General features: G+C 51.0%; 1 protein-coding gene across 1 annotated transcript; it reads left to right on the top strand.

Annotated features, from left to right (window-relative positions):
- Positions 1-9,777: 9,777 nt before the first annotated feature.
- Positions 9,778-10,713, top strand: LOC311428138 (olfactory receptor 14C36-like; the record flags this gene model as incomplete). The annotated part of the gene is made up of 1 exon (XM_084539687.1): positions 9,778-10,713. One exon carries the CDS (start codon positions 9,778-9,780, stop codon positions 10,711-10,713), a length of 936 nt encoding a protein of 311 aa, XP_084395813.1.
- Positions 10,714-10,942: the final 229 nt, after the last annotated feature.

Raw genomic sequence — 10,942 nt, 5'->3', positions numbered from 1 at the left:
ACGGTCTTTTTCTGCCATCACCAATCTGGTTGCACAAGCATGACAACACCTAAAGGTCATATATCCCATGACTCTGTCAACCCACGGGGCAGGGGAAGGGAGATGACAGTGAAGGAAGGCATTTGGGTGTGGAAGGTGGGGCCCAGCAGAGACAAGGAGTCAAGGCAGTGGGGTGGGGGAGGCCAGGAGAACCAGCCCAAGGGGTGGTGCTTCTTGTGAAGACACGTTTGTGGCAGCAGCCTGAGTGGGCAGCAGCTGTGCACAGGCGAGGGGAGGCCAGGAAGTGCATGCCAAGAGCGCTCCTGCCAACAGAGCCAAGGCCGGGGCCGAGCCCAAGGGCAGAGGCAGGCCCAGGGCAGGGGGCTGCAAAGGCCATGCTGAGCTCCCTGCCCCTGCAGCAGCCGCCCTGGCCCTCAGCAGATGTGCTGGCTGGCATGCACGGGGAGGTGCTGGCGTGCATCAGAGAGCAGCAAGAAGGGCGCTGGAGAGGGCTGGGGCCAGGCGGATGGCAGAGGCTGGCTGAGGGTCCCCTCTGCTGCAGCCAGTGCACTCAGCGTGGCAGGAGGAGGGCAGGCAGGGCTCATGGCCCCGGGGCACAGCCTGGCCCTGGGCTCTTCCTGACATCCCTGCAGCTCTTGGCATGTTGTGGTGAGGTGCCCCTCAGCCTTCCCTCCTGTGCTCCCAGGGCACATGGCTGCCTCCTGCCCAGCTCCCTGCCCACCATGAACGTTCAGCACGGCTGCTTCCTAAGCTGGGCCTTGCCCAGGGTCAGTCCAATGCAGGGGCAGAAAATGGCCCTTGTCCAGGTGACTTTTCATGGCCTTCCTATCAATACATGCTCTTCTCATCCTTGATCTCTTTTACTGAATATAGAGGCCTAGGGGAGCTTTTTGGTACAGACTAAGACAGAAAAAGCGTTGAGTCCTTCAACCCCGTCTCTGCCTGCTGCTATGAAGTGCCTATGAGACATGGACTTGCTCTCAGGTATTTTCCTCTGACAATCTCAGCAGTGCCCAGTGACAGGACAAGACATGGGAATACATGACATTCCCCACAGGAAAACACTTTTACTCTGAACAATACCAAGCACTGGATCATGTTTCTCCAAAAGTGGGCGAATCCCCATCACTGGAGATACCAAAGCCCAACTGGAAATGGGCCTGGGCTGCCTGGTGGAGGTGTCCATGCATGGCTAGTGTGGGTAGCTAGATGGGCTGTGGAGGTCCCCTCCAGTCTCAGTGAATCTGTCACTTTGCAATGCCTGGCAGGGATTACAAATGCCAGTAATACCTCTGCCCACAGCAGTGTTCCCTCCCCCTACCTCCACTCTCTTGCTACTTCTTTTCTTCAGGATTAGAGTCAGAAGGGACCTCTGGAGGTTTCCAGTGCTAAGATCTGCTCTGAGCAGGGAGAACTTTCACATCAGATCAGGCTGCTTCCTCAGTGCTTCCTCCACCTCACTTTTGAAAGCCATACTCATAGGGGCACTGGCTGGAAGGCCAGTTCTGATTCAGTGGTGCTACAAGACAGCAGTGTGGAAGAGAAGGGTGACCAGCACCAAAACGACCATGTCCTGCTGCTGTTAGTATTCGTGGGTCCAAGAAAGCGGTGACCCTGCCTCAAAGGCTGCAGGGAGGGAGTGCCTGCCAGGGCAGTAAAGGGCAGCCCCAAAGGAGGACACCAGGGCTTTCCAGCACGTTGCAGCAGGGATCTTCATCCCACAACCACTGCTGTGCCTGAGAAGAGTGCATGAGAAATGAGATCCAGAGAAACTGCCTACCTGTTGGTTCCTTTATTTAGTTAGTCACAAAGAGCTTAGCAGCACCTCTACATGAGGTCTTTGGGTTAGAAGAAAAGGTAGAAGGAGATAGAAGAACAAAAATAACTTAAATTTATAAAATAAAATGATAAAAATAATATTTAGCATATTGGAATAATATTGAAAAGGATGAACTAATTTTGAAATATAGGAACAAAGACGTTTCTGCCTTGTCCAGCTATACTTCAGGGAATCACATGCAGAAGATGGCTTCTTTGTCGAAATACTGAATATAGCAACAACATCCTCAGTGCCTCCTTGAGCTCTTTATTCCTCATGCTGTAGATGAGGGGGTTCACTACGGGAGGCAACGCTGAATACAAAACGGCCACCACCAGATCCAGGAATGGAAAGGAGATGGAGGGGGGCTTCAGGTAGGCAAACACGGCAGTACTGAGATACAGGGAGACCACGGCCAGGTGAGGGAGGCACGTGGAAAAGGCTTTGTGCTGGCCCTGCTCAGAGGGCATCCTCAGCACTGCCCTGAAGATCTGCATGTAGGAAAAAACAATAAAAACAAAACAACCAACACCTAAACAGGCACTAACCAGAAGAAACTTGACTTCTGTGAGGTAGGTACCTGAGCAGGAGAGCTTGAGGATGTGGGGGATTTCACAGAAGAACTGGTCCACAGCATTGCCTTGGCAGAGGGGCAGGGAAAATGTGTTGGCCGTGTGCAGGACAGCAGTGAGAAAGCCACTGCCCCAGGCAGCTGCTGCCATCTGGGCACAAGCTCTGCTGCCCACGAGGCTCCCGTAGTGCAGGGGCTTGCAGATGGCAACGTAGCGGTCATAGGCCATGACAGTGAGAAGAAAAAACTCTGCACCAATAAGGAAGACTAAAAAGAAGACCTGTGCAGCACAGCCTTGATAGGAGATGGCCCTGGTGTCCCAGAGGGCATTGGCCATGGCTTTGGGCAGAGTGGTGGAGATGCAGCCCACGTCGAGGAGGGCGAGGTTGAAGAGGAAGAAGTACATGGGGGTGTGGAGGCGGTGGTGGCAGGCTACGGCGCTGAGGATGAGGCCGTTGCCCAGGAGCGCAGCCAGGTAGATGCCCAGGAAGAGCGCGAAGTGCAGGAGCTGCAGCTCGCGTGTGTCTGCGAATGCCAGCAGGAGGAACTCGCTGACAGAGCTGACATTGGGCATTTCCTGCCCTTCATCAAGGACACTGAAAAAAAGGAAATATACAGACTGTTAGGGGAAATTTCCCCGAACAATATTCATTTCCTTTCTCATTAGAGCCTTCATATTATCTTTCTTTCAACGTGACCTTTGTGTGTCTCCCTGGTTGTAGCCCTGCTTTGTGCTTCCTGAATGTCCTGTACACAGCACACAGCCACACAGCTCCACAGCAGTGGTAAATGTCGTTGATATGGGCAAAAACCTCAGCCAGAAGTCACTTCCAGGAGAGCTGCTCTGTTCATACCCCGCTGCCCAGCTGCTGGCTGCTTACAGCACTCAGCTGGGGGATGGATGCAGACAGAGGTTGTGCTGAAAAACCACATCCCCTTGTCTGCAGGTCCTAAAGAACAGCTCAGAAAAGCCCTAGTGCAGTCTGTAAGCAGAGAGAAGGGATATTCGCAGGTTTGTCACTAAACTGTTTATGTCTCAGTTCAATGCAATAGGAAGCTCAGTCACCAGTGCAAATCCAACTACGCCGATAACATAGAGGCTGCCCCACTACCCTGTTAATATAGAGCCTACCCCACAATCAGAGAAGGAAGAGGCAGGCAGAGAGTGCAGAAAGTGCCTTCTCTTTGCAGGCAGCTCCTGCCCTGCCCTTCCCGTGCCCAAGCCCCTGGGCTCCCCGGGCAGGCTGAGTGCAGGGACCCTGCTCTGCACCACAGACCTGCACACCCCTGTCTGCACCCCCGGCTTCTCCTTCCTCCAGGACCTGCAGCTGCATTGCCCTCCAGCCAGAGACTTACTGTGTTCAGGGCTGGGAAGTGTTCTCCCCCAGTGAGCTCTGTGCATCCTGCCACTTCTGCCTGCCTTTAAGCACTCTGTCTCTGCAGGCAGTGCCCCCAGCCCTGCTGCGCTGTGCAGAGGAGCTGCTCCTGGCCACAGCTGTCTCTCTGCACCACGGCCCTCTTGCCATGAGCTCTCTCTGTCCCATGAGCCCGGCCCAGCTCAGCAGCACAGCACCAGCCCAAGGCACTGCAATCACCCCTCTGGGGGCTTTGCTGATGAGCCCACGAACCTCAGGCACTCAGAGACAATTGAAGACAGCTCTCCAGAAGTCCAAGTCAGAGGCAAGTTTCCTGCAGTGTCCCCCTGAGGGCCAGCACTGACACAGCCTCCCTTGGAGCTCCTTAAAGCAGAACCCTGGAGGCAGTGAGGACAAGGAGACAAAGGCAATGTGAAGGTGACACTGATGTGTAGGAAAACTGGATTTGTGTCACCAAGCACAAGGGCGCAGACAATAATGAATGATTTAAAATTTTAAAAGACAGAAAATGAAGATAAAATAGTAATAATAACAATAACTATAATAATATTAATAATAATATGTACAAGGCAAGTGATGCACCATGCAATTGTTGAGAAACCCCTCACCGATGTTCAACCTGTCTCTGAGCATTGGTCCCACTGACCCTGGCCAGCCGGCATCAGGATCTCTTGTGCATGTCCCTTGACCTTAATTTCTTTTCGTGCAAAATCAGCTCTCGGAGGAATTTGGAGTATTTTCTTCCCTTTCTCTAATACTCCCTCTGATCTGTCACCCCACCCAGTAATGCCATCGATGTAGTGCAGGTGCTCAGGAGCTTCCTCCTCTTCCAGGGCAGTCTGAATCATGCTGCTGGCATGGCAGCACTCAGCATTGCGGGACTTCATTCAGGCCACGATAGGCCTCTGTTAGTGCACTCGGTTGCTGCTATACTGACACAGGTGCATGGCTGTAGTAGGGATTGGCACCAGCTGTCCTTCAGCCCTCATCAACCCCACAACAGAAGGGTCCTGTGAGAGACCAAGGCAAGGCAGACAACAGTATAATGTCCTCTGTCTCCAAGGCAGCTATGCCAAAAGCCCACCGATACCCTTTTGGGTCCCTGAAATATCTATCCTCTCCTGAAGCAGTCTCTTCCAAGGATGCACAGAGTCTCTGGGCTAGTGCCAATGGGGTGCTTTTGCCACTCTTTCCCACTTAGACACACTTCAGCCTCCAGTACAGTTCAGTGTTGGGATCCCCCTGTCACTGCAGACATACAAATGGGTTCGACCCTCTGTAGCTTGATGGCATTAGGGTTCACTGTGCAGTGGTGCCCACTAGCTCCTGATACTTCTGTGGGTCTGATGTGCAAGGCCATGGAATCCACACAGTCCAATAAACCCGACTGTCCCCTTCCTCCCCCTGGCTGGAGGCACAGCCCCTCTAGTCCTGCTCATAGTATTCAGTACTGTGTCTGTAGGACTGCCTGTTGGAAATTGGAGCAGCAGTTCTCTAAGAACCACTTTTAGTGACTGTTTTTCCTTGCCACTCACATACCCGTGCCTCTAGATTTTCCATCCAACTTTCTCATGTGCTCTCCATGGTCACACCGGTAAAACCACAGGGTGGCACATAGTGTGTACCCACCATATCTGCCTTCCTGCCCTCTAATTCCAGGGAGGGGTGCTGTTTCTCCCAGCACCAGAGCAGCATAGGGATAGGGATTGTGTGATTACTGATGCTCTTATGACTTCTTCCTCTTCGTCCTCCTACTCATATGATGGCCCAGCTTTTCTGAAGCCTGCATCTTCTGACTAACTGACTTTCACATCCATTGTTTTTTCTTGCATAGAGGAGCAAGTGATACAGACAGAGCTTGGTTTTCTGGCTCAGACACAGGGCCCAGAAAAAGAGCTGGAGTTGCTGCAGGGCATTTTGCAGATGCTGTAGTAGCTGCAGGGTATGTCAGAGAGGTTGGAGTGACTGCAGAGCTTTTCACAGAGGCTGGAGTGGCATTGATTGTGGCTCTGTAAGCACAGGCCAAGACCCAGCAGACTGCAGTGGCATGTGTCTCTTTGGAAATGCCAGGGTGATTACACCTCCTTTTCAAGCATTTAACCATTTTTTTTTTTAGGATTCTGCATTTGCTCAGGGTGAAGTTCTAAAGTTCTGGAGGTGCTGACTGCTGTATGTGCCTGCCCAGATCCTCCCTCACTCCCTGCCACTCCAAACTCTCCTGCCACCAGACAGAAATCTGAATGGTATTCTTAAGTAGTCCTGAAACACATTCAGGAGACAAAACAATAGGAGCGTGCTGGTTTGACCATCCCAAGGATATTCAAAACTTTGAAGAGCCAGTGTAAATATTCTTGAGGAGAAGGGTGAGGTGAAAGAGAAAGGGAGAGTGAACAAGTGGGGAAAAGTGTCCTCCCCTTGTCTCCCCATGGCTTGGTTTCCTGAGGAGAAATGGTCCAGAGTGTAGTTCTTAATAGTTTCTGAGAGATGGCTTCCAAGGTATCATGGTAATGGCAGTGCTGTGTACAAGTACCAGATTAGTCTCAAGACCAGGAATTTTATCATATCATCAGCCAGTGTTACACAACACATCAAAAGAATAAACTTGATGCAGCCATCAGAAAAGATAAACAGCATGACAGGGGAGACATACAGTAAGTAATGTGCTATGCAACACAATTCTGAAATCGAGCACAACAGATCTGAGCTTAAAAGAAAAAGAGAGAAAGAGAGAAAGAGAGAAAGAAAGAGAGAAAGAAAGAGAGAAAGAGAGAGGAAGGAAGGAAGGAAGGAAGGAAGGAAGGAAGGAAGGAAGGAAGGAAGGAAGGAAGGAAGGAAGGAAGGAAGGAAGGAAGGAAGGAAGGAAGGAAGGAAATCAACTTCGTGATCACCAACTATTAAAATCAACTAATGCTTATAATAGCTTTCTTTTAACATGCTGTGGTCAGATCTGCCATTTGCTCAAAATTCGTGCTCCATGTTGGGCACCAAAAGAGTGTGGTTTGACCCGGGAGGCAGCACAGCACCACACAGCCATTCCCTCACACACACACCCTGCTACACCCCGAGCAGATGCAAAAGAGAATGAGGAGGGGAAAAAAGATAAAATACATAAATAAATAAATAAATGCATCTTGGATTGAGATAAAGACAGTTTAATAGGACAGAAAAGGAAGAGAAATAATATGAGCAATGATGATGACGATCATGATGGTGATTGCGTGTCCCACAGTAGTGGTACTCCCTACCCTGGCCAGCCACCCCATATTGATTGTTCAGCACGACGTCGTGTGGTCTGGAATATCCCTTTGGCTTCTTGGGGTCAGCTGTCCTGCTTCTGTCCCCACTAGCTTTGCAGGCACCCCCAGCCCTCCACTGCTGGGCAACAACTAAGCCATCAGTGTGTAATCAGCATTCTTCTCATGCTGAATCCAAAACACAGCATCATACCAGCTCCCAGGAGGAAAATTACCTCGATCCTAGCCAGCTCCAGGACACCCACAGACTAAGGGCATGATATCCCTCTGCGTATATCAACAGAGAAAAGGTGCTGGTGATTAATTGGAAAGTACTGGAGCTGATCATGATGTAGATGGTATGGAATATGGGGTGGATATTGTCCATGTGTCGGCTGGGACAGACTTAATTTCCTTCCTATTAGAAGATACAGTGCAGTGTTTTGTAAGTAACAGCATGCATGAGAAGGAAGAACAGAAAAAGGGGAATCTGGCAGCCTTCTATCCCATACCCTTCACTGATTCTGTGCTGTAATTCCATTCAACTAGTTCCTGCTGTATAATCCAAACTGTCCTGCAAATCCTGCTACTGTTATCTTGTGAGAAACAGCATAATCACTGTGAGCTGTCTGCCTGCAGACATTAACAGCTGAGAGAATGGAGCATCTGTCCAGGGGAACCTTAAGAAACTGCAGGAATTTGTCTACAGATACCTCCTGACATTTACAAGGAGAAGAGCCCAGTATTGAACCAGAAGAAGAGGAACCCCACACATGGGGGCAGACTGGGACCCTGCTGAGTGAGCAGTGGCCAGGAGGAGGAGGGCCTGGGCACCACGAGGGATGCCACACGAGCAGTGGTGCCTGCTCAGCAGGAACCAGGCCAGCTTCCTACAGAGCTGCCTTATGAAAAGCATGGCCACCAAGAAGATCTGAGTTGTCAGACTCAGTTCATATTCAGTGAGACTACCCTCCCAAAATTGTATACAGGTACAGGGAAAGAGGTACAGGTCTAGGAGTCCCTAGGACAGCCTGGTGTGGAGAGGATCAAGGGCTATGGCAAGGCTGAAAGTCTCAACAGGACTCAGGTCTTTGTGTCCATGGCTATGGCTGTTGTCTCTGCCACTGAGGCCTATGAGGAGACAGCTGATTGTTAAAGCACCAGGGCCTCATTGCCTCCTCGCCCCCACCCATGAACCAGGCAGGGGTCGTACCATTCTCCTGCACTTTGCAATGCACATCCCATCTCCTACTGTACCACAAAGAGCCCTGAGTAACCTGTCAAGGGAAAGGATCCCCCTTAAAATGGGATGGATGTCAAGTCCTGGCCCTTGTGCTTGGTGACACACATCCAGTTTTCCTACACATCAGTGTCACCTTCACATTGCCTTTGTCTCCTTGTCCTCACTGCCTCCAGTGTTCTGCTCTAATGAGCTCCAAGGGAGGCTGTGTGAGTGCTGGCCCTCAGGGGGACACTGCAGGAAACTTGCCTCTGACTTGGACCTCTGGAGAGATGTCTTCAATTGTCTTTGAATGCCTGAGGTTTGTGGGCTCATCAGCAAAGCCCCCAGGATGGTCATTGCACTGCCTTGGGCTGATGCTGTGCTGCTGAGCTGGGCTGGGCTCGTGGGACAGAGAAAACTCATTTCAAAAGTGTTCCTGTTGCAGAGAGACAGCTGTGGCCAGGAGCAGCTCCTCTGCACAGCGCAGCAGGGCTGGGGGCTCTGACCGCAGCTGGCACACAGAGAGGAGAGAAGGAGAGAGGGGCTGAAGGCAGTTGGCAGTGGGAGGATGCTGAGAGCTGCCTGCAGGAGAAACCTGCACAGCCCTTGACAAGTTAAGTGCCTGGCTGCAGGGCCATGCAGCTGCAGGTCCTGGAAGGGTCTCGTGCTGGGTCTTGTTTCTGGGAGGGCAGTGGGCAATGCAGTAGGCTTTGAGAGTCCTGCTGGGTTGCAGTGTGAGGTGAGAAAGTCTGGCAGAAGCCCCTTGGAGTGCCATAACCCAGCTGCCCTTTTTAGCCAAGAGTTGGGTGTCCAAGTCTCCTCCAGACACTGCAGGGGATGCACATTGGGTATTGGGACACCCCAGATTTCGAATATCCAGCTCTGTCCATGGGGCATTGTGCTAGGCTGCATGCTTCTTTCCCGCAGGATGCAGCTCTCTCCTGGCATCCTTGTGTTATCCAGGTACCTCAAGGAGAAGACCCCTCTGTACTAAACCCATGTCTGTGCTGCTGGATGGCTGTCTGTGGGCAGCTGGAATGAGGCCTCTGCACTCTTGGAGAAGAGGGAAAAGCTGAGATCCTGCTCATGTACCTGGAGATAAGGTGAGGATTCTGTCCATCTGCACTGGGGTTGGGGCTTCTTTGCTTTAAGCTGTCTCCACTTCTTTGGAAACACAAGAGTGTGATTGTTCTACTAAGCATAATAAAATCTGACTCGCTCTACAGTGTGGTTGGAGGTGTTTTTTGCAACAACCCTGCAAAGTTCATGGATCTCATAAGTGGACTGAACTTGAGTTTCCCCCTTGTTCCTGCTTTCTGACTGCTTCACAGAAGGAAGGACACCTCTAAAGTCCCCAGTAACCCATGCTTGCAGTGCCAGTCTCACCCAACATCACCTGGGACTCAAGCGATAGAGCTACAGAAAGCTCTTTTTGCAAGAGAGAGGCTTCAGATGAGAGTGGTCTAAGGCTTGCAGTAGGTTTTCCTCAGAGAATTGTCTTCTAAACTTTTTCTGCCTTCTCCTTCTCTACGGACAACAGTGTTCAATGTCAGAAAATGCCCAACATCAGCTCCATCACAGAGTTCCTCCTGCTGGCATTCGCAGACACGCGCGAGCTGCAGCTCCTGCACTTCGCGCTCTTCCTGGGCATCTACCTGGCTGCTCTCCTGGGCAACGGCCTCATCCTCAGCGCCGTAGCCTGCCACCACTGCCTCCACACCCCCATGTACTTCTTCCTCCTCAACCTCGCCCTCCTCGACCTGGGCTGCATCTCCACCACTCTGCCCAAAGCCATGGCCAATGCCCTCTGGGACACCAGGGCCATCTCCTATCAAGGATGTGCTGCACAGGTCTTTCTCTTTGTCTTCTTTATCACAGCAGAGTTTTCCCTTCTTACCGTCATGGCCTATGACCGCTACGTTGCCATCTGCAAGCCCCTGCACTACGGGAGCCTCCTGGGCAGCACAGCTTGTGCCCAGATGGCAGCAGCTGCCTGGGGCAGTGGCTTTCTCAATGCTGTCCTGCACACAGCCACTACATTTACCCTGTCCCTCTGCCATGGCAATGCTTTGGACCAGTTCTTCTGTGAAATCCCCCACATCCTCAAGCTCTCCTGCTCAGATGCCTACCTCAGGGAAGTTGGATTTACTGCATTTAGCTCTTGTTTAGTTGTTGGTTGCTTTCTTTTTATTGTGGTGTCCTATGTGCAGATCTTCAGGGCAGTGCTGAGGATGCCCTCTGAGCAGGGCCGGCACAAAGCCTTTTCCACGTGCCTCCCTCACCTGGCCGTGGTCTCCCTGTTTGTCAGCACTATCATGTTTGCCTACCTGAAGCCCCCCTCATTCTCCTCCCCATCCCTAGACCTTGCAGTATCTTTTCTGTACTCCATGTTACCTCCAGCAGTGAACCCCCTCATTTACAGCATGAGGAACCAGGAGCTCAAGGATGCACTGAGGAAATTTTTTGAATACATATTTCTTAAGAAAATATAATGTGCCTTTACATTCCGAGTATCTCAGAAACAGTTAGGAAAGTAATTTGATATTATTTTTCTTAATAAATATATTCTCCATGTTGTGGAGTCGATTTAATTAATGTCATTGTTAGCCTCCTACCTGTTCATTTATCTGTTTACTTTTCCTAATCAAGTCATGTATATTTAAAGCCAGGCTTTCCGTGTAGCTATAGACAATAAAGAAGCGAGTAGAAATTCATAGGTCT

Source organism: Aythya ferina (assembly GCF_964211825.1).
Source record: "Aythya ferina genome assembly, contig: HAP1_SCAFFOLD_29, whole genome shotgun sequence".
Taxonomy (NCBI): domain Eukaryota; kingdom Metazoa; phylum Chordata; class Aves; order Anseriformes; family Anatidae; genus Aythya; species Aythya ferina.
This window is presented reverse-complemented; position numbering and strand designations above follow the sequence as displayed.